Source organism: Garra rufa, chromosome 24 (assembly GCF_049309525.1).
Source record: "Garra rufa chromosome 24, GarRuf1.0, whole genome shotgun sequence".
Lineage (NCBI taxonomy): Eukaryota > Metazoa > Chordata > Actinopteri > Cypriniformes > Cyprinidae > Garra > Garra rufa.
Genome location: NC_133384.1, coordinates 13,600,784 through 13,625,516, shown reverse-complemented (window position 1 = coordinate 13,625,516; position 24,733 = coordinate 13,600,784). Strand labels below are relative to the sequence as shown.

The 24,733-nt window shown below is 40.3% G+C and overlaps 1 protein-coding gene across 1 annotated transcript in view; it reads left to right on the top strand.

Moving 5' to 3' along the window:
* Positions 1–17,315, top strand: part of pou6f2 (POU class 6 homeobox 2) — a 100,331-nt gene extending 83,016 nt beyond the window's left edge. The window contains exons 5-8 of the mRNA XM_073830542.1: positions 5,032–5,241; positions 7,924–8,080; positions 9,827–9,995; positions 14,253–17,315. Of these exons, the coding sequence (XP_073686643.1) occupies positions 5,032–5,241; positions 7,924–8,080; positions 9,827–9,995; positions 14,253–14,757 (1,041 nt within the window). The 3' untranslated portion in view covers positions 14,758–17,315. The remainder of the gene's footprint in view (positions 1–5,031; positions 5,242–7,923; positions 8,081–9,826; positions 9,996–14,252) is intronic.
* Positions 17,316–24,733: the final 7,418 nt, after the last annotated feature.

The following is a 24,733-nucleotide window of genomic DNA, read 5'->3' as shown; positions in this document are numbered from 1 at the left end:
CATGAGCACCACAGCTCAATGTGTGTGTACACTGGTACTGCCCATGTGTGTACCACTAGGCCAAGGGTCTTTAATCTTTTTCTAGCCTTTTCTTAGTCACATAAAATGAATCTCTGTTTTAAAGCAATATGATATTAATGTATTTCCATGCTTCCATACATATATGGACCACAAAACCAGTCTTAAGTCGCTGGGGTATATTTGTAGCAATAGCCAAAAATACATTGCATGGGTCAAAATTATTGATTTTTCTTTTATGCCAAAAATCATTAGGAAATTAAGTAAAGATCATGTTCCATGAAGATTTTTTGTAAAATCCCTACTGTAAATATATCAAAATGTAATTTTTGATTAGTAATATGCATTGTTAAGAACCTAATTTGGACAACTTTAAAGGTGATTTTCTCAGTATTTAGATTTTTTTGCACCCTCAGATTCCAGATTTTCAAATAGATGTATCTCGGCCAAATATTGTCCTATCCTAACAAACCATACATCAATAGAAAGCTTATTTATTGAGCTTTCATATGACGTATACATCTCAGTTTTGTAAAATTTAACCTTATGACTGGTTTTGTGGTCTAGGGTCACATATTATGTTCATTGCTGAGTAGAGTAATTATATATTATGTTTTAACTTGACTTAATTTTAATGAGGTCTTAGCTTTAGATTAATTTAAATTAATATTGTATTAATAATACTGTATATAGTATTTTATTAATTAAACATAATTAGTTTGAGGTCAAGCAATTATTGACAGACCTCCTGCAGTACCACTACAGACCCCCAGGTGGTCATGAACCCCCTTTTGAAGAGGCTAGGCCAAGGATTCAGCTTTAATGGGATTGTTCACCCAAAAATGAAAATTCTGTTATTAATTATTAATCTTTTGGTACCTTACGATTCGATTCATATTGATTCTTGCAATATAGGCTCATTGGAAATATGTTCCTCTCTATTTCTGCAAACCTGAGAAAACTTACCTATATAAACGAATCACTGCAGTTTCCAGTTGAAATGAACACTAGAGGCAATAAAACTTTTATTCCTTTTCACACAAAGTATGATTTACAGTTACACAATTTTAAATCCCAATTTTTACATAATTACTGTAGAATGTTATATTGTGGCTTTAAAACAATTTTAACATTCTGCGCGATTTAAAAATACTATAAATATTGCATGTGTTGTAGCATTCTCTCTAGATATTTCACTTTGAAACTGCCACGAAATGTGCAGTAAGGTACGTAATTACAGTGTTGCTGAAATGTATGTAGAGGCACGTATTTTCAGTGAGCCTGGGTTGGATTCTTGGGGTCACGGTTAATTAAAATTTAATTAATATTTTTCCAAACACTTGTCCGTGCTAAAAAAAATGGGGCAGGATGTATTTGTTTTTCCTCCTCCATCCTCATGTTATTATTATTATTATATTAACTAGAAAATAATTTTTGAACTTTGTAAATCGATGCAAATCGCTAGAAGACTGAATCGTGATTCATATGTGAATACATTTTTCCCCCTAGCCCTATCATTAATTACTCACCCTCATGTTGTTAGAAACACGTAAGACCTTTCTTCATCTTTGGAACACAAATTAAGATATTTTGTATAAAATTAGAGAGCTTTCTGACCCTGCATAGACATCACATTCAAGCTTCAGAAAGGTATCGCAAGGACATTGATTAAATAGTCCATGTGACAAATTTTCAGACAGTGTTTACGAAGACTCTTTTATGTACAGTGATGTGTGTTCTTCTACATATAAAGAAGGCACAGTGCATCTGAGTTCTACATTCGACGTCTTCTTTGCTCACAAAAGTATTTAAGAAGTAAGGCCTTTCTGGGTCTTGAACGTGTCAGTTGCGCTGATCTCAGATTTCATCAAAACTATCTTAATTTGTATTGTGAAGATGAATGGAGGTCTTACAGGTTGGGAACAACATGAGGGTGAGTAACAAATGACAGAATTAAAATTTTTGGGTGAACTATCCATTTAAGGTTAACATAAAACAACATTTACAACCTGTAAGGCGACATGTTTTTTAATTAAATGATATTCAGAGAGGAAAAAGTTAGTTTTTTGCTTAAAGCTATATTGAATTCATTGAATTGTGAAAATTGAGTCTTAATTGGTTAGCGTGAAGTCAGTTATGTGGCACTACTTTCCTTCTAAATCATGATCACAAAGGCAAACAAACATCTCGACCTTGGAAGAATGTGTGCTGTTTATAGAAGACCAGGAACATGTACACTACAGTCAGTATTTATTTATTTATTTATTTATTTTAAAGAAATTAATATATTTATTCAGCAAAGATGCGTACAGTTTATCTAAAGTGAGAGTAAAGACTTTTATATCGTTAAAAAATTGAAGGATGAATTTCAAACAAAGGCTGATCTTCTGAACTTTCTGTTCATCTTAGAAAAAAAAAATCAAGCAGCAAATGTTTTTTGAGCAGCAAATCAACATATTACAATGATTTCTGAAGGATCATGCAATGCTGAAGAAAATTCAGCTTCGACATCACAGGAATAAATGACACATTTTTGATCGAATAAATACCAGTTTGTTAGGAGACTAGTTTCAAAAACATTTATTGATCAAACTTTTGAACAGTATTATAAATAGTGAAAAATTTTAAATGTTTTTTTTATTACACACTGTTGGGTGACTCAAGAATTTTTGTTCTCCTGCATTAATGCATTGCAAGGTGCTTGTGAGTGTAGTTATGGTCCTCTGGATGAGAGAGGTCTTAAGTCTCACAATTCCACTGACATAAACCCTTGTTGTGCGTCGGGAGGAGGCGTCGGGTCCTTTTCTCCAGCGCAGTTGTTCTACATGGCTCATTGAAGCCGTGGCCTTGAGAGGTAAAACACTGCAGCTACAAAGGGTTATGGCCTTTGATCTGTGACAACTGGAGAAAGGGGGGTATGAAGACCAGAGAAAAGGATTGTGGGAGGAGGGCGTCCCTTATGGATACTAGGACCAGAATTATAATAGTGTGTGTGTGTGTGTGTGTGTGTGTGTGTGTGTGTGTGTGTGTGTGTGAGTGTGAGTGTGTGTGTGTGTGTGTGTGTGTGTGTGTGTGTGTGTGTGTGTTTTATTGGGGGACGAGTGGTTAAGAGGCTACGTTATTAACTCGGCCCTTTTCTGCATTTCACACACACACACACACATACAGATTTTTCCTCTGGTCTTATGATAGATAATACAGTCAGTGGTGTGCACCAGCACACATAAAGGTACTCAGAGCCTGACCTTTAGAGAGGAGCAGAGAGCACATTTTGTGTGGGGGGCTTTCATGTGTCCATACTTGAGTCTGTGTGTACGCTGTGTACGTTCATCTGGGTTTGTGGTTCAGTGCAAGTGGTAATGTATGAGTGTGTGTATGTCTTTCAAGCCTCTCTCAAAAATAAAAAGGTTATACAGTCTATTTTCTCCACCCCATACTAAGTAGCCCTCTATTCGGTAAAATCTGAGGGCTTTGATACTCTGACACTGATGAGGTCCTCAGAGTATATGAAGTGCTCTAGTTTGATGTCTTTGTTGTGTTTGTCAGGTACAAAGATTATGAGTGATCATGATCTTTGTCACGTCCAGCTGAATAACACTGTACCATACAGAGCCAATAGTAAAGAGAATTTGTGCACTAACTTAAATCAATATCCATGCATGAGGAGATACAGTTGAGGTCAAAAGTTTACACTCCCCTTTCAGAATCTGCAAAATGTTAATTATTTTACCAAAATAAGAGGGATCATACAAAATGCATGTTATTGTTTATTTAGTACTGACCTGAATAAGATATTTCACATAAAAGATGTTTACAAATTGCACTCAATAGAAAGTAATAGTTTATAAATGTATAAAAATGACCCCATTCAAAAGTTTACATCCTCTTGATTCTTAATACTGTGCTGATTACCTGAATGATCCACAGCTGTGGTTTTTTGTTTAGTGATAGTTGTTTATGAGTTCATTGTTTGTCCTGAACCGTTAAACTGCCTGCTTGTTCTTCAGAAAAATATTTTAGGTCCCACAAATTCTTTGGTTTTTCAGCATTTTTGTGTGTTTGACCCTTTCCAACAATTACTGCTTGATTTTGAGATCCATCCAGGACAACTGAGGGACTCATATTCAACTATTACAGAAGGTTTAAATGCTCACTGATGCTCCAGAAGGAAAAACGATGCATTAAGAGATGGGGGGAGCCAAAATATGATATTTAGGCAAAATAAGAAAAATGTACATATCTCCATTCTGTTCAAAAGTTTTCACCCCCTGGTTTTTAATGCATCGTTTTTCCTCCTGAAGCATCAGTGATTTTGAACCTTCTGTAATTGTTGCATATTAGTCCCTCAGTTGTCCTCAGTGTGAAAAGATGGATCTCAAAATCATAGATTCATTGTTATAATGGGTTCAAATTCACAAAAATGCTGAAAAACCAAAGTATTTGTGGGACCTAAAGGATTTTTCTGAAGAACAGCAGGCAGTTTTAACTGTTCAGGACAAACAGGGGACTCATGAACAAATTGAATCACTGAATAAAACACATCTGTGGATCATTCAGGTAAGAACACAGTATTAAGAATCAAGGGGGTGTAAACTTTTGATCAGGGTCATTTTTATAAATTCAGCTGTTATTTTCTCTTGTGGACTATATGAAAACAAATTTTATGTGAAATATCTTATCTAGGTAAGTACTAACTAAACAATAAAATGCATTTTGTATGATCCCTCTTATTTTGGTAAAATAATTAATATTAGACCTCAACTGTAGATGTAAGTGTTTGTGTAAAATGTAAAAGTCAAAAGTGTTTTAAAAGACGTGAGAACGATGCATCAAATTAATTGAAAGTGATTGTGAAGATATGATACAAAAGATTTCTCGTTTCAATAGATTTGATGATTTCTTGGCATGTTTCTTGAGCACCAAGTCTGCATATTATATTTCTGAAGGTAACACTGAAGACCAGCAGAATAATTCAACCTAAAGTTTATTCCTCTTTCCCTTTTATCTTTATAGATCATTGGTACGATCCCACTGATGCCAAATTCTGTAGGACCTTCTAGCCAATCAGGGGGCGGCACTCCCTCACTGCAGGTCCAGCCAATCACACCGCAGCTGCTGACCAATGCACAGGGTCAGATTATAGCCACTGTGATTGGCAACCAGATCCTACCAGTGATCAACACCCAGGGAATTACACTGTCACCCATTAAACCGGGACAGCAGGTATGCAGTGACCGTTTAAAATGATTTTGTGTTGGGTTGATGTGAATTACATATGTCTTAAGTAGCACGGGTGTATTTGTAGTAATAGGCAAAAATACATTGTAAGGGTAAAAATTATTGTTTTTTTCTTTTATGCCAAAAATCCTTAGGATATTCAGTAAAGGTCATGTTCTAAAAAGATATTTTGAAAATGTCCTACCATAAATATATCAAAACTTAATTTTTTTGTAATATGCATTGCTAAGAACTTAATTTGCCATTAAAGATCAAATTTTTTGCACCCTCGGATTCCAGATAATCAAATAGCTGTATCTTAGCCTAGTATTGTCCTATCCTAACAAATCAATCCATACATCAATGGAAAGTTTATTTATTCAGCTTTCATATGATGTATACATCTCAATTTCAAAAAATGTACCCTTATTACTGGTTTTGTGGTCCTGGGTCACATTTATATGAAGCTTATTAGACAGAGTATCTGAAAACATAATATAAAATATAAATTTTCTATATAAGAAACATTTAAAGTGCTAAATATGACACTGGTGTGTTGACATTTTGTGAAAAAATGCCCTAAGTAACCTATAATATACAACATAATAAAACAAAAAACATATGTAAGCCAGATACTGTATGCCAAGAGAACCCAATCATACAGCCCTTGCACAGTAACACTGCATTTAAAGTCCTTGCTCCTATAATAATGCATAACAATAATCAAACTTTAATATAAACCATCCTCAAATAACAATGATCAAACTCTTATATCAAATAACAATCAAAAAGGTAGGAAGAAAACACATTTAAAGAGCCTAACAACAGTGCAAACTCTACAGGCATGTATATTATTCTGCGTCCCACCCTATAATCAACAGCGGTCGGCTATAAAAGCATCTATAGGTCAACCTCATTTCTGTTGGAGCAACTCTATGTCATATTTACTGGAACCTTTGATCACGGACTTAAACGCAGCAATGCATTTGTAATAATGTTTATGGATTTGTCTGCGTTTCAATTGACTCCCAAACATTTTCATGCAGCGATAATTTATGGCTGTCAAACACGGTGGCGGCGGAGAGATCCACTGAAGCTCGGTAATTCTCACAGACCTGTCGACAGTTCTGACAGTGTGTGCAACACTACTGACATCTCTCAGCATCCAAAGAAAAACACACTCACGCACAAACACAAACACACAGAGGAGAATTAATAGTGCAAGAGAACAGCAGAGAGAAGCCAACCCACTTTTAGACAGATGAGACGCTTGCTTTCTTGAAGAGTGGAGATGCACCATCTACAAGAGGCGCTCGATGGTGCATAAAACATGAAAATGTATGGTGCCGCAGTCATGCCACATTGCCCATAATAATGACTCATATTGTAGCCACATAATTTTGATTTCTGGGCTCAGTAAATGTGTGTGTTTTCCTTTGTGTGTTAAGGTTTCGGTGCTGAATAGCCAAACACTGTCGTTTCTTTTGTGTACTTTAAAGACAGCTGTGTTCAATGAGAAACTGCATGGGGAGTGAATACAACCTCCACATTTCACATCTCTAATAAACAGGCTATGAATTTCTCAAAAAACTCAACAGTTTTGCCTTTTAAATAAACACATGACTCCAAGTCTCTTAAAAACATAAATCATTTAATTATTTTGTCATGATCAGATTTTATTTGCAAAATGGTGATGCTTTCTGAATAGTATGTTCATAAATGCTTACAAAAAACATACAAAAAAGTATTTTTTACAGGTACAAGTAAAGAAATACAGTAGAATAGTGTGGTAACACGATTTTAGTGTGAAAATATCACTTATTAGCTTTTTCTGTGTAAATTCTATCCAATTTTACAGCTTCTTTGCGATTATAACGTTGCAGCTCAAGTAATAATAGAATAACTAATGTGGGTGCTTTTGTAAAATGTTCACAGTTGTGACCCTGGACCACAAAACAAGTCATAAAAAAATTCAGATTTGTACATCATCTAAATCTGAATACATAAGCTTTCCATTGATGTATGGTTTGTTAGGATAGGACAATATTTGGCTATAAGAAACAACTATTTGAAATTCTGGAATCTGAGGGTGCAAAAAAAAATATTACATCTAAATATTGAGAAAATCGCCTTTAAAGTTGTCCAAATTCTTAGCAATGCATATTACTAATCAAAAATTAAGTTTTGATATATTTATGGTAAGAAATTTACAAAATATATCTTAATGGAACATGATCTTTACTTACAAATGATTTTTTGCATAAAAGAAAAAGCGATAATTTACAGTGTATTGTTGGCTATTGCTACAAATATACCTGTGCTACTTACAGTTGGTTTTGTGGTTTAGGGTCACATTTACACTTTTAAATATTGTAAGTGTCTCACCATGACCTCAATTCTTGCTTTTTTTTTCAAAATGAATGAAAATGAATGGTAATCAATATTTTACCACAAATGCTGTTGATTGGGTTTAACTTGTACTGAACCTTGAGAATTATTTAATTACCTGGCTTCAACATCTGCTATGGTAATTCAGGTACCATGAGGTACCATGTATGGTAATATATCAAAGTACCATAGTACTATCACACTTTTTAGTCAGAGTTTAATCTACATTGTGTTGTCGTTCACCTTGTGTCTATGAACCTACTTAGGTGTGTGTAACAGCTCACGTGTGTGTTTTCACAGCTGCCGCAGGCCGGTCAGACTTCACAGGCTCCTCCTGTGTCTCAGCCGAGTCTGCTCCGTATGCCCCATAGCCAGAGCCCCCTCCGCCAGGCCTCTTCCTCCTCCTCAACATCATCATCCTCATCCTCGGCTCTTAGCGTCGGGCAGCTAGTCAGCAGTGAGTGTGCACCATATCTCGACATCTTAGCTGATCCACTTATTACACATAAATGCTTTACACAAAGAAAATGGTGGATTTCTGTTTTTTAGATGAGCGTTAAAAAAAGAAAAGCTGCGTTAGTATTCTGTTTTTATCAAATTTGAGTTGATTCTGTCATCTAGATGACCAAACTGTAGACCTAATGAATGGGAAGGTTGCGTTTAGAACGGCTTTGGCCTCCAGAAGCACCACATATAAATCACTCCCTCCAGCCTGTCAGAGCCACGGCGGCCCTTTTAAAAACTGTTTTACTTAGATAAATTCTCATTTGTCATAGCCAATTGGCCTAAAACCATCTGCAATGGAGTTTTAAATTCAATAAACAGGAAGTTGCCATTGATCAACTTGCTGTGGATATAACCAATGGACTGTTGCGTTTCCTGTTTTTCCGTTTTGTTTTGTTCAAAACATACACAATACCTTTAGCATTCTCTATTCATTTCATCAGTTTACTGCCGTGGCGCAGCTCTCCATGCCAGATTGTGTTTGTCGCGATGTCCTTGGCTAACATTAATTCCCCAGAACATGTTTTGAATGGAGGGGAAAAAAAAGTCTGACTGACCCCACAGCCACCGCGTTCAGCTCAGATGGAAAAAATGGCATATTTTCAAGCACTGTGCACATTTTGCATTTGGCAAATCTTTTTTGTATTTTATGATGAGCTGAAAATCATAGTAACACTATCGAATCACACTTTTTGGCTTTGTTAAAACATAAAATCAAGTCATGGTTGTCCTTTTGGGGCATTATTAAAAATGAATTAATTTCAACAGTTTAGCAATGAACACAATAACATGGCAAAAGGCAAATGTAAAACTCAGGGATTTGCAATATTGCACAGGAGCAAGTTCAGGTTTCAGCATCGATTTGCATATGGGGAATGACAGGGTGCTGGTTCAATAGATTTTGACTTTAAATATGTCTGATGGATTCTTTTAATAATTCATTCATAATGACGCCCATGAATTATTTAGTCGGCCAAACTTTTCTTATGTAAGCAAGATGTAAGACCACCTGGCAGTGATGTATAATACCCAATCAAGTTTTATTAGGCTAAAATGCCATCTTGAAACTACAGGCCCTGAAGTGCATTTCTAAAGCTGCTAAATGAATCAGATTGAAATTGAACCTCTGCATACCTCTGTCTTTTATAACAAAATGACCAATAATATGGCATAAAATGAATATGAATTGCTTTCAGAAAGGCATTTTAGAATGCAATTCATTGAAGCATTTAGTTTGAGAAGTGTAATTCCTAGCTTGCCTATTAAGAACAGATTTCAATGTAGTGTTGATTTTATTGTCACTGGCTTTCACACGTACATTATAAGCCTGTAAATCAGAAACCATACCTTAGGAAAAATCAGTCAATGGTTGAAAAAGAATAGATGAATGGAAGCTATTTTGAAGTCATTCTTGTCATATTATACTTAAATTCAGTTATGCATTTACTCTCTGAAGACTCTTGAGACATTCCTGTTATATTAGATCATGCAAGATAACAAAAAGATAAGACAACATAAATGCAGTGTATTGAAAAAGTATAATGAAAATGATTTCATAGAAATCTTTTGTTGAAGCAGCTGCAACATAATTGTAATAATGTTTTATAAAAAAGCAGGAAAAAGTAGAATAACATTGTTTCAAAGTAATGCATTTGTGAATGGATAGTTGCAGCTTTGTTCTTTTTCCTCTGTTTTACAGACCCTCAAACTGCCCCCAGTGAGGTGGATGGTGTAAACCTGGAAGAGATTCGAGAATTCGCCAAAGCATTCAAAATTCGCCGGCTGTCTCTGGGTCTGACTCAAACTCAGGTGGGCCAGGCTCTCAGTGCAACTGAAGGCCCTGCCTACAGCCAGTCTGCCATCTGCAGGTACGGAGGTCTAAAAGCTACCAAACATTTCAAATGTAAAAAATGAATAAAAATATGCATTATATTATATTTACAAAATTTTATCAAGTGATCAGATGATCATAATCTATAAACAGGTAGATAGATTAGTGCATTAGTGTCACCTAGGTTTACGTACAAGTAGTACCTTATATATATATTTATTCACAAATAATTAAGATGTTAAACAGAGATGTTAAACATTCGTAACTGATGTGCAATTTATGTCTCTGCCGGTCTCGTCTTTGCACATCTATATAAGAAGATCCAGTTACTAATGTAAAATACATCAGCTGTGGTATTACAAGAAGCACTTAAACCACTTAATAATTTCTAAGGTCCATTGCCATGTATTCACATGACATTTAGCTGAAAGGAACTTGACAGGGTTTGACTTTTAATAAACGTGGTTTTCCACGGAACAGTGAAACAGATTTGGTCATAAACTAGGACATTTTGTAGCATTAAGAAATCAAATATTTAACATCATTATTATAGTGCAAATTCTGTTGTGAATTGTGGGGACTTTAGTAGTTACTGTACACACCAGGAGAAAATTTTCACCAGAAAGAGAACAAATTATGTCAGATTACAGATTACAATTGTTATCATTTAAAACCATTAAAGTTTCTGCTCTGGAAATAGATACGAATAGGAAAAGAAATAGAATAGGAAAACAAAGTCTGAGTCTAAATAATAAAGACAAAATTTATATCAAATTACTCAAACCTTGTTTGAATGAACTTTGACCTTGTCATACAACATCACTGTGTGACACATTAAGATTTACAGTTCCTGTTTACTTCATTTCAATGCAGAAATGTAAAAATGGTTCGTCTGATGAGACACTTGTGTTTATCTGACATGCCGCCGTCACACACTTTTTAAAATTTCATCATGTCAGCAACGAACGACCGATAAAACCTGAAATTGCTCGGTGGAGGAGAGTGAGGGAATTCCTTATGAAGCTTCAAACTAGTGCAGAAAGTCTAAAAAATCCTGCATGAAATATTTAGCCGCATGCATTATTTAGATATTTATAGCATACATTAAAAGCCATTAGTTTCCAAAATAAACAGGTGATGTGATGGTTTTCTTTATATGCGTCCTTTCATCTCGTCAGGAAGGGATTTTTTTTTTCATTATTTGTTCATTTGTATGACATTGGACATGACAGTGTGCAGAGTGTTTTTGGCTTTAAAGGCAGACTTCACATGCTTTAGTTTAGTTAACATCAGCAGAGACAAGAGGGGAAAGAGGTGAACGCGTTTTGGCTTGTGAGTGTGTGAGCTCTTGGGGCTCTTGTAGTCTTTGCTCAGTCAAACTCGGCCTGACAGATGTCTCTATCTTGTCCGATCTCATAGTTCACAGCGGAAAAAAGCTTTATTGGTTCGTCTGAACAATCACAAAGGTGCATCGTCAAACTGATCAGAGACAGGGGTCATTATTAAAGCCTGGAGAATCCAGATGCTTTATGACTGATGTGAAGCATTTGACATCAGTGCAATGAAATCAGAAAATGCATATTTGACATACTCAGTTTATTGAGAATATCAATGTAAATACTATAGATAAATATTAAAATCTTATTATTGTTATTATAATTTGTTTAAATACACCATGCTTGGTGCGTCAAATTAAATTTTCCTCCTTTTACACGGTGCGGTTCACAGCCGTTCCTGACACAAGCCTTGTTTTGCATGCACCGGTGCACACGGATGCTCATAAGATGTCATATCATCACATAATTGCGAGATGGGAATCGCTTTTCCACTTTTAAGCCGTGTGGATTTACAACATTAATCCACACCAAAACACTGGATTCACATCAATGATTCATGTCTCAGGCTGCAAAGCTGCCATCTATAATTTGCACGACAAATTGGGCAGAAGAGCTGCTTAACATGACTGTATATATATTTAATCGCACCTACTTTTCCAACTGCGGTTTGCTCGCTTTATTTTTTATCTCAAGGCTGCCCTCTTTATTTTCCTTTAAAAACATTTATCTGCTTCTTAGCAGATATATTTTAAATGGGGAGAGGATGAGAGATTTTTAAAATGTAAAATAAAGAATAACAATAGTGATGATAATAAAATAAAAAATAATGTTACAGCTGTTGTTTATATGGCTATGAAAAGGATTTGATTTTTGTTGATTCGGTTTCCTGTTCCACCTGCATTCGCATTATTACATGCCCTGCTGTCTATCTTCAACCAGAAGTTGAAATATTTCACTTCTTTCTAGTATTATTGCAGTGAACAGGGTCTAAAATTAAGAAATTGAATAAAACATGACTTAATAAATAAGTCGGCATATGCCCGGACTTCCGGTATTGTTTCCTGCTCGGTTGGATTTAACAGGGTGCTGTCACTCATCTCCGTACTGAAAAAACGGCTTTGCGTTTGAGGACCTGGGAGAGCGAGGGCCTTTGCCCCTGCTTCAGGCGTCTTTTCAAATGCCAGTTAAGATTCCATCAAAGGCCTCCTCACAGGAGCCTGTCCAGGAGTTCAGGACCAAGGGAGACTATGTGTTGTTTCAGAGAGCAGTAGTTCACCTCTCTCCCCTCTCTCAGCTGGGCTTTTCTCCATCTGCCTGACAGATGTCCATGTGTTGGATAGGAGCGCAGGTCAGGAAACTCACTGAAACATCTCTCCATTAAAGTCTGTATGAGACATGCTTTGGAAATCTCCCCGTTCAGTAGAGTCATTGGAGACAAAAGCTTTTTATGGATCTTCTGTAACTATACACTCTGTGGCTGGTTATACAGGCTTTAGATCAGATCGGTGCTTCTCAAGGGGTTTCGAGTCAGATTTTACACTGAACGTCAAGTAGAGATGGACCACACTTTTTTTTTTTTTTAACCATGGCTAAATATTTAAAAAAAGATATATATTTTCTGTATATGGGTCAAAGATGTTAAGATACGTCAAAAGAAATTTTCAAAAGTGATTTTATGTCCATAAAAAGCTCCACTTTTAAGGTTTCAAATAAGTTTTGGGAGAATAAAATGTCAAAATTTGGTTGAAATAATGTTACATTGTCATTCAGTGTAACAAAAAATGTATGTAAAAATTCAAACACCATGCTTATTCTGACTTGTACATATTAAAATATATAAAAGAATAAGGGAGCATATTAAATGAGATTGTGTTTTAAATAAGTAAAAAAGTCTTACTAACAAATGGGCAAATAGGATAGTGGCAAATTAAAAAAAGTATTTGGGGTGAAAGTCATTTGTCTTTTAATATGTCATAAATTATTTTTTGTTGAGTTATTTTTTGTTAAGTTGTGACCCACCTGTTTATTAAACTGCAGCTTTAGATGACCTTCTTAAGACGAAGTCTTATATCTATCTACTCACCATTCAAAACAATTCCCATAATTCATTGAAAACCCAAATAAAAAGCAACATAGTGTACTAAAGCTAAACTAAAACTCTTTGAAATGTAGCTGAGTGCTTAGTTTAAAGAAGTGTAAAACTAGTTACTGTGACAAATTTTCCATTATTGTGTACTATTTTGTACAGAAAGCAAAGTTTCTACAGTATTAGCAAAGTAAGACCTAAATATTAGACTGATTTAGCTCCCTGGAGACCCCATAAACTTGCAGACATATTCAGAAGTGAAGGTGAAAATGTATTAGCATTAAACATTAAATGAGCATCAGGGTTGCTTGAGGAAGACGGAAAAGTTGGAGAAGTGTATTAAAATGTGCGTGCGTTTGAGTGAATAATTTAAGCCATTTGTGAATTAATAATGCGTTTAATGTTTTATTGCATGCTTGTGTTATTTATTTGACAATATGTATTAAAATCTCTCTCAGAAGAGAGAATTCCTAATCGTATGTGATTCCATCTGTGGATTTGATTGTACAGAAGAGCTAGACGAGACAAATGCAAGGCCAATAAATGAATTCATTCTTTCTGATATCAGTCAGGTGCTTGTTTGTTTTTGGACTGGCCCGTGGAAGAGTCCTCTTGGTTCAATGCATTATGGGTACAGAGAGTCAATCAAAGCAACACATGAAGGAACATGATGTCCTGGAGAGTACAAACTAGCTCTTTGGGTTTAGATTAAATCATTTCCCAATGGTAGCTGTAGAAGCCACAAAACTCTCTGTCCCATTGGTGGCCCTTGACCAAGAGACCCCTTCTTCTGGGCAACTGGGTCAGACAGGAAACCCCTCACCCGGTCTGGGCACTTGAGTAAGCTTGTTCTCTCTCAATTCTCCCCCAGACACACCATCCTGAGAAGCCACTTTTTCCTACCACAGGAAGCCCAAGAGAACACTATAGCTAGCAGTCTGACAGGCAAACTGAACCCTGGCCTTTTATATCCTGCCAGGTTCGAGAAGTTGGACATCACCCCAAAAAGCGCCCAGAAGATTAAGCCCGTGCTGGAGCGCTGGATGGCCGAGGCGGAAGCCCGCCATCGCTCCGGTATGCAGAACCTGACCGAGTTTATCGGCAGCGAGCCCTCCAAAAAGCGCAAACGCCGGACCTCTTTCACGCCGCAGGCCCTGGAAATCCTCAACAGCCACTTCGAGAAGAATACTCACCCCTCCGGTCAGGAGATGACTGAAATCGCAGAGAAACTGAACTATGATCGCGAGGTGGTGCGCGTCTGGTTCTGCAATAAGAGGCAAGCGTTGAAAAACACTATAAAGAGGCTGAAACAGCCCGAGCTCGGGCCGGGCGCACCGATGGACCCTCTGGTTGACAATATGGAGGAGCACCCTTAGCTTGACTAGGCGAACGCGCACCGATGGCGAAACTTCTGATGTTGTGGACTTAAAGACCTGGACGATTACTATCCGATGCATCCGACTGGATGAACTGTCGACAAAGGCAAAAAGAAATATTGTCAGTGTTATTATCACAAAAGCAAAAACCAAAAAAGTTCAGAAAAAAGAGAGAATTATAGTACTGGTTCATAAGCAGTTTGTGAGGAATTAAGAACAAGGATCATATTTAAATCAAGGATGGTGAAGAAACTACTTACCAAAGTTTGTTGCATCTGATACCTGAGGTTTTTTAATTGTAAATGTGTTTTACATTTTTACATTTTTACTGGGGAAAAAAATGGTGAAACAAAAAAAAAGAAAGAAAAAGATTGGTGTGATGGGGTAGATGGGTGTGACATTTGATCTTTGTCTTATTTTATCACTTGGGTTTTTATGTAAATATTTCTGGTAAACTGTCACCAAATTGAAATCACAAGTTCGGGGAAAAAAAAAAAAATCTTTGAGAAGTTTATTTCAAAATTGTCACGTTTCTGCTGTCTGTAAGGCCATTGTCAACTGTGTCATCTCACTCTGTTCATAAACATTAAGGCATCCATGAAAGAGTGCATTCGGGAGGAATATTTTGCAAAGCGATTCTCAGTGAACATACCACAGATATCCACATACGTTGCAGCTGTGATTAAAGCTATTTTATGGTGTTGCCAAAGCCTCCTAGCCAAAGAACAAGGACATTGTATGTCATACCTTGGCCTGAACCATGTTATTCTTTTCACGTGATCTGCATTTATTTTTAAAAGCAAAGGGTTACTGTTTTATTTTACTTGTCACACTCGACTAAGTAAATATATATATATATACATATAAAGATTTCAAGTAAATGAGATGAATTCCTTTTAAAGATTTCACTTGGGTTATGCAAGTTATCTTTTGTCTGTGTCTTTTTCATTTTTGGTGCTTAAGTTTTTTTTTTTTTTTTTTTGACTTTGTGGAAAAACTTCATTGTGTCAGTCAGACTTTCTCAGATGGAAAGAACTGGAAAATGCTTATTTTGGATATATTTGATTGAAGCAAAACATTTGACTGAATATACACCTTAATATATATATAAAAAGAATCCATTGTCCCAAATACTGCACCATCGCACAGATTTACAGTGATGTTATGAATTGTTTTCTAGTCTCTTTTCTTCTTTTTCTTTTTTGTATAATTCTTATTGTGTATAACAAGCATTCCAAATTAGTGGTCAACTTAACTAAAAAGCAAGATTAAATGCCATGGATGTGATTATTCACTTCATACTCAAAGACAACAAAGAGAGTAAAAAGTATCAGTTTACAAATAACATTAATGTTATTGTGTTGTAATTAGCTGTATGGCATTTAAATACTTATCAACAGAAAAAATGCTCAGTATGTCGATAACAGTGACCATCCTATTGATCCTACTGGTTTGCGTCCTGAATTTGATGTTTAATTCAGTCTGTACCTGTCCATCAGCAATGAAAAGAAATGGCAAGAACAAAGAAAATCTTTTAGGGCATTAATGCAAATTCATCACAGTGGACATTTGCTTAATTATAGTTATAGAAGAATTGTCTGGCTTCTGACAGCTACGTAAGCGATATGTTGACTTGCATTAAAAGAGCTCTCTAATTACATAAACTCAACTCACGTTGTATAAGATGACATTCCCCCAGCTCGTTCATTTTCATGAATTCCGAAGCATGGCATTTGTGTGTGGATGCAGAGACAGGACGTCTTAAGGTATACAGGCTTATGAAATAAAGCTGTAACCAAAAATTAAAACCAAGAGACGCGAATCTAAGTTCTGCCTTTGCTCATCTTTTCAATGCTGGACCAAAGCTCAATAGTTATATGCACATTGTACAGAGAAATGGCTAAATGTCGCTGACAATCTTGAAATATGTAACTGATTGAAGAAAATTGATTAAATGGAGTATATCATTAAAATTACCTCAGCACTGTCCTGCTAAGTAGTGAGCAATGTCATAACATGGTACCTTTCTGCAAAGGTTCACAACAAAACACGAAGGACTTGTGTATATGTTTGTAAGTAGTTTTTATGACCATCATAGTTCGAGTCTCACCCGCTTTTCTTTACGATGTGCTTTCCAGGGTCACGTGTATAGAACAGACGTTGTTACATGACTTTCTTCTTTTTATTGTTTAGGTTCTGCATTGTTTATGTTTGTTTATCTCCTTTCACTATGTAAGATACATTTTTGAGTTTAATTGCCTGGAATTGCCCCGTATAAATGGGGAACAAAGAAATCTTTGCGGTTCAACTCAATTGTTTTTGAAAGATGATGGAAAACCTTTCGAGATTTATTGAAGAACACACACATGAATACACACACACACACACACACACAGTCGAGTTTGAAACATTGTTGTTACTCTCAAGACCTCGAAACCAAAGCTGTTTAACCTGCTAAGGATGCTTTAAATTTTATAGACTGAAAACTGTATGTATTATATAGAGCAATATCTGTTCGGTCAGTTAAGCTGCACTTTGTGTATTTCTTAACAGCTTCAAGTCTGTCACATTAATTTGTACCATAATAATTAATAATAAACAATTGTTTGACATGAAACACAAAGACTGCATTTCTTACTAAAGAATATTTTACATGGCGGAACAAATGGGAAGAAACAAACACCACTTAATTCACACCTTGTCGTAATTGCCATAAATACTAGAAGACAGCCTGTGACTTTCTGTTTGGATCTGTTTACAATTATGCCAGTAGTATTTATGCCAAAATGAATCTGTAATAGGAGTAATCAATAGACAAAACTACAATACATCAAATAATAGTAGTTATGCAAATGTCTTATTAATAAACGTATCATTTATTTAACAGGACACTAGCTACATCAGACTGTATTGTATTTATTCAAACGTTATTTAATTTGCATTCGTTTTTTTGTGATGTTTGTATGTATATTTTCCAAAGAATTTCGAAACATGTTCATGAATCAAAAGAGGGGAAAATGCAGTAATAACATGGTAATAACATGATAACTAACTACATTTTTCACTCATTAAGTTTCTTATTCCATAATGAATGAATAACAAAAAACTGTGGTTTTAGTTTAAATATTAATTTATGACTGTTTTATAAAACAGATTCTTTGGGTCTGGAATGCAAACATTGTATAGGGGTTTTTCAGTGCATTGAGAGTTAAGAGGAATAATTAACTCAGGTTAGCTGAATTATTGAAATTCAATGGTCGCTTATGAAAATTGGAGAATTGGACACTTAAGCTTAATAATCTCTCTTCTATTAATAAAGATTTGCCTTCAGCTTGATCCTGTCTGATCTTTGTTAACTAGTATCACATTGGATCAATGTCAGAAATCTTCACCCCTACACCACTGAAGTCATGCATAGCTCTAGTGCTGGTTTTTCAACTTTAGTGATAAAACAACAAAGGCTAGAATTGTTATATAAGAACTATAAGAGAACAAAAGCTTAGAAGCTATATGATGATGATGGTGAATAATAGCTATGTAGTTATGGTAAAACTTTAAATTACTTGCAGATAGTTCAAATGATGCCTCAGAAACTGTTGTCACGTAACAGATTGGTAGATTCACAAGAGCGAACATTCATTCTGCAAAACAATCCCATTTAAACTTTAAACGACACATTGTCCAGCTATTTTAACCATGTTAAACCCACTTTATTTCCCAGTGATTCGTCTCTTCCTCTGAACAATAGCCGTCTTTCATTCTGTCCTCTGTAATGTGCCGTCCTTCCATGTAATCGCTGATATAAAGTGAAGAGTCACACAGAAATGCTTTTCTCCTTATAGCCGAACAAGCTTTCAATGCTGAATTCACACCTTAAAGCAAACCGACGGCCCACGGGCTTCCAGGGTCAGCAGCCATTCATTTAGATTTCCATAGGGTCAATAGAGAAGAATCTATGCCAGGGTTATTTCGCATCAATATTTCATTTCTTTGCGGCAACGGATAACAATAATGAGCCGTCTCTAAGAGAGAAAGCACATTCTCTGCTGAAAGGCTTTTGAAAGTAAACTCTGAAGTTTGTGACGGCTTCTTGTCCATGAAGCCTTTGAAAGCATGACTGGCTGGCAAATTGAAGAGCGGTAAATAAATAAATATTAATCATAAAGAAGCACACACAACATAAATTATTAACATTAGGCTGCAAACTGATGTTGAAGATGTTTGCGCTGTCCTTTCTTCCCATCCTGCTCTTTGTTTCAAAAGTAGCAGATGTATTTTTCAGTTGTAGGCTAAAAGTTGTGCTATTTGATATTCTTTTGTTTTGTCTTCCATTTCATCATATTTTCCATTAGCTCTGTAATGAACGTGCAGAGATGTGCTATTTTTGCAACCATTGTCTTCGGCGTTCAGGCTGAAGCTTTTCAAAAACTTTGCCAAGTGGGAAGAAACGGAGGGAGTACAACAGCTCCATTTTTGAAGCAATTACAGGGGATTTTTTTCTTTCTGCCAAATAAACCAGTTTTCCAGTTGCTTTTGGGTACCATGGCTTGGGCAATGAGAGGAAGAATAGGGTATGTACAGTGGAGTCCAAAACTCTGAAACCATTAGGTTATATTTTTTATGTTTAATGTCATTTTAATACTGACAGACACTGTATTAAAGTATAACAGACTGAGTGAAAGGTTGAATTGGAAAATCAACATGAAAAAAATCAGACTGGCTTAATATTTGGTTTGTCACCTTTTGTTTCATGATCAATATGATTTGAGCATGATCAAAAAAGCATCAAGCAAACAAGAATAGTCTTAAACACAGTATTTTTTATTAATTGTAACATTTATTTATTTAATATGTAAAAACAATCATAATCCTAAATGCCTTCAGTTTATTTATGGGTGTAGATTAGATTTTAGTACACTTCAAAAGTGTACACTGTAAAACGTTTTCACCAGATTCAACTTAAAAACCTAAGTTCAGCAGCTGCCTTAAGTTTTTAAGTTAAATCAGCTTAAAACTACAAGTCATTTGAACTTATTACAATAAAAATGAGTTGATATAACGTCTCGGTTACGTATTGTAACCCTCGTTCCCTGAAGGAGGGAACGGAGACGTCTCGTCGAGACCGACGAATTGGGATATCGCCTGGATAGACCAATCTACTTCGTGTGTATACAAACGAGCCAATGAATATTGGCATGCATGATTGCAGCCAGCTGCGGCTGATCACAGCGTGAGCATATAATACGCAGCAGGTGCATGCATCATTAAGGTTTCGCTGAGGAGCTGGGACAGGCCCGGCCGTACAGCGGTGGTACAGGAGCCTCGGCGACGGGACGAGACGTCTCCGTTCCCTCCTTCAGGGAACGAGGGTTACAATACGTAACCGAGACGTTCCCTATCAGTCGGTCCGTTCGACGTCTCGTCGAGACCGACGAATTGGGATCCCTAACAAAGCGCCGTGGCTGCTGTCCCTTCCAGTGTCCTGAGCGGGCCCCCCTGGGACCCGTTACTGGCTTTGGCCAGGGGCTCGCATCAAGGAGAGTCAGTCACTGTATAACTCAGCACCATCTATTTCAGTGAAACTGAAGCACTGGGAATATGCGGAGCTCACGTCCTTCCGATAGGAGGTTCGGAGCAATACACATATAACTCAATTCCGGTTTATATGGAAGATTGGAGGTGATTGAACCCTCGTATACTGGTAGAAGTACTACCGGGGAAACACACAGCCTCTAGGGCGCAATGTGGAATTGTAAGAGATGCAATTGAGTCTCTACGTAGAGCCTAGCCCTCTATCGGTTCTGAAGGATTCATCGAGTGAGGGCCTGACGCCTGACGTTCCGCTACGTCGGCTGTCAAGCTCAGCGGAGGAGCTCGACAGAGCTACTCTTAGGTTACTCTGGAGCAGTATAGCAAGCCGACCCGAGGCCTCTCTGTGCCTACCCGTTTGAGGTGAGAACACAGGAGGAAACTGTGTCTACACGAAGGCTATAGAACCTTGTGAACGTGTTAGGGGTCGCCCAGCCCGCCGCTCTACAAATGTCATTTAGCGAGGCGCCACGAGCCAATGCCCAGGAGGATGCGACACTCCTAGTCGAGTGCGCTCTCAGCCTGAGGGGGCAGGGCACACCCTGAACCTGATAGGCCAGGGTAATGGCATCCACTATCCAGTGGGCCATCCTCTGCTTGGAGACGGCATTCCCCTTCTGCCTGCCTCCATGACACACAAAGAGCTGGTCTGAGGTCCTGAAGCTTTGTGTCCGGTCAACGTAGCATCTAAGTGCTCGGACGGGGCAAAGCAAAGCTAGGGCTGGGTCTGCCTCCTCCGAGGGCAGCGCTTGCAGGCTCACCACTTGGTCCCTGAAGGGAGTTGTGGGAACCTTGGGCACATAACCTGGCCGGGGCCTCAGTGTTACCTGGGAATCCGCCGGGCCAAACTCTAGGCACGAATCGTTGACCGAAAATGCATGCAGGTCTCCTACCCTCTTGATGGAAGCCAATGCAAGCAGGAGCAGAGTTTTCATTGAGAGAAACTTCAGCTCAACTGACTGCAAAGGCTCAAAGGGAGCCTGCTGCAGTGCTGTGAGCACTAGCGACAGGTCCCAAGAGGGCACGGAAGGGGGCCTAGTGGGATTCAATCTCCTGGCTCCCCTAAGAAACCTGGTGACCAGGTCGTGCTTCCCTACCGACCTTCCTTCTATGAGGTCGTGGTTGGCAGCTATAGCAGCCACATAGACTTTAAGGGTTGAGGGGGACAGCCTACGCTCCAACCCTTGCTGCAAAAAGGAGAGCACGGTTCTGATCGGGCATCTTCGGGGGTCCTCTCCCCGGGAGGAACACCAATCAACGAACAGGTTCCATTTAAGGGCGTAGGCATGTCTAGTAGACTGCGCTCGCGCCGAAGTAATAGTGTCAACTACCCCTTGGGGTAGGTCACTTAGAACCTCCGCGTCCCGTCCAGGGACCAGACATGTAATTTCCAGAGGTCTGGACGCGGGTGCCATAAGGTGCCCCGTCTCTGAGTCAGAAGATCCTTCCTCAGAGGAATTTGCCAGGGAGGGGCTGTCGCGAGGAGCATGAGTTCGGGGAACCAGGTCCGAGTGGGCCAATAAGGGGCTACCAGAAGGACCTGCTCCTCGTCCTCCCTGATCTTGCACAATGTCTGTGCGAGAAGGCTCACTGGGGGAAACGCATATTTGCGGAGGCCCCGCGGCCAGCTGCATGCCAGTGCATCCGTGCCGAGTGTGCCCTCGGTCAGGGAGAAAAAGAGCTGGCAGTGGGCTGTCTCCGGGGAGGCGAACAGATCTACTTGAGCCTCGCCGAAGCGTCTCCAAATCAGCTGAACCGACTGGGGGTGGAGTCTCCACTCTCCGGGAAGCGCAGCTCGTGAGAGCTCGTCGGCCGCACGGTTGAGCAACCCGGGAATGTGAATGGCACGAAGCGACCTCAGATGCTTCTGACTCCACAAGAGGAGATGACGGGCGAGTTGCGACATGCGACGGGAGCGTAGACCGCCTTGCCGGTTGATGTACGCAACGGTCGCAATATTGTCTGTACGGACCAGCACGTGTTTGCCACGTAGGTGCCCCTTGAGGCGGAGCAGGGCGAGACGTACTGCAAGCAACTCGAGGCAGTTGATGTGCCAAGTCAGCTGGGGGCCCGTCCAAACCCCTGAAACTGCCTGTCCGTCGTACGTGGCTCCCCACCCGGTGGCGGAGGCATCCGTGTGAACCACAGCATGCCTGGAGACCTGTTCCATGGGTACTCCAGCCCGTAGGAATGAGAGGTCTGACCACGGGGTGAAAGTCTGGCGGCAAGCCGGAGTTATCTGAACCCGGTGAGAGCCGCGAAGCCACGCTCTCCTCGGGACTCGGCCATGGAGCCAGTGTTGAAGCGGTCTCATATGGAGCAGCCCGAGCGGTGTCACCGCCGAAGCTGCTGCCATATGCCCCAGGAGCCTCTGAAATTGTTTCAGTGGGACCGCTGTCCTGCTCTTGAATGTGTCTAGGCAGTTCAACACCGACTGAGCACGTTCCTACGTGAGGCGTGCTGTCTGGCTGACCGAGTCCAGTTCCATACCGAGAAAAGAGATTCTCTGTGTTGGAGAGAGTTTGCTCTTTTCCCAGTTGACCCGAAGACCCAACTGGCTGAGGTGTGCGAGCACCAGGTCCCTGTGTTCGCATAACTGAGCCCGAGACTGTGCTAGGATGAGCCAGTCGTCGAGGTAGTTGAGAATGCGAATGCCCTGTTCTCTGAGGGGAACAAGGGCCGCCTCCGCGACCTTCGTGAAGACACGGGGGGAGAGGGACAGCCCGAAGGGCAGGACCTTGTACTGATATGCCCTGCCTTCGAACGCGAACCGCAGAAAGGGTCTGTGGCGCGGAAGGATTGAGACATGAAAGTACGCGTCCTTCAGGTCGATCGCTGCAAACCAATCTTGGGGACGGACACATCTGAAAATGTGTTTCTGAGTGAGCATTTTGAACGGTAGCCTGTGAAGGGCCCTGTTCAAGACGCGCAGATCCAAGATCGGTCGAAGCCCGCCGCTTTTCTTGGGTACTATGAAGTACGGGCTGTAAAAGCCTGTCCTCATATCGGCTGGAGGGACCGGCTGTATCGCTTCCTTCGCCAGCAAGGAAGCGATCTCTGCACGCAAGATGGGAGCATCTGCGGCCCTGACAGAGGTGAAGTGAATCCCTCTGAACTTGGGAGGGCGCCGGGCGAACTGAATTGCATAGCCGGAAGTGATGGTCCGAAGGAGCCAGCAAGATGGGCTGGGAAGCTCTTTCCAGGCTCCCAGAAAATGAACAAGCGGCACAAGGGGGACCATCGGCGTACCCGCGGGGGAGCAGCGATGAGGGGGGCAGGGCCCCTGCCTCACAGTCTCGTTGCCGGACCGGGGCGGGGTCAGAGCGTCTGTATGTTGAGTGTGTAAGACGCTTACCTGCGTATGAGCCGATGGTGCGTGAGTAGTCCGTCTCGCCGTACTCTCGAACCGCCCATCGCCCCGCCCTGACGGTCGGTGGCGGGGAAAAAACAAACAAAAGATTCTCCGCCCGGCCCTCCTCCGGGGGAGGGAGTGGTGCGGTCACCATCTCCCGAAGAGCAGCATCCTCCATCTCTGGGTCGCCCGTCTCAGGGTCTCTTGCTCTTACGCTTCCCACTGGTCTTTGTGGGGGCCTGGACGGGCTGGGCGGCTGCCCGGCGACCGGCTCCACGGCGCCGTTGTGAAGGCTGCTGCGGTGGCTGCTGTGGAGCGGAGGCGGAAGCCGGGGGCCGCCCTCGGCGACGAGCAGACTGGGGTGCCGCCGGCGGACGGGTGGAGGCAGCAGCTGTACGCTGGGGCAGGATGTGACTGATGGCCTCAGTCTGCTTCTTGGCTGCGGAAAACTGCTGGGCGAAGTTCTCCACAGCGTCGCCGAAGAGGCCGGTCTGGGACACCGGAGCGTCGAGGAACCTGGTCTTATCGCAGTCCCTCATATCAGCCAGACACAGCCAGAGATGGCGTTCCTGGACCACCATGGTGGACATGGCACGACCCAGAGACCGCGCGGTCACCTTCGTCGCACGTAGCGCGAGGTCCGTGGCGATACGAAGTTCACGGAGAACTTCTGGGTCGTGACCACCCTCGTACAGGTCTTTCAGTGCCTGGGCCTGATGCACCTGTAGCAACGCCATAGCGTGAAGGGCGGAACCAGCGGAGCCGCAGGCCGCATAGGCACTGCCGATCAGAGCCGACGAGTGCCTACAGGCCCGGGACGGGAGCGACGGATTGTTGCCCCGCCAGGTGGAAGCGGTGCCCGGACACAGTTGCATCGCAACCGCACGCTCCACCGGCGGGTGGTTAGGGAGGAAGTCCCACTCGAACGGTTTCGGGCAGTGAAAGGTGCCGTCCACGTTCGGGTGAGTTCTTCATGCACCTCCGGGAAGAATGGCACCGGGGTGGGGCGCTGAGAACCAGCGCGGGCCACCCCGA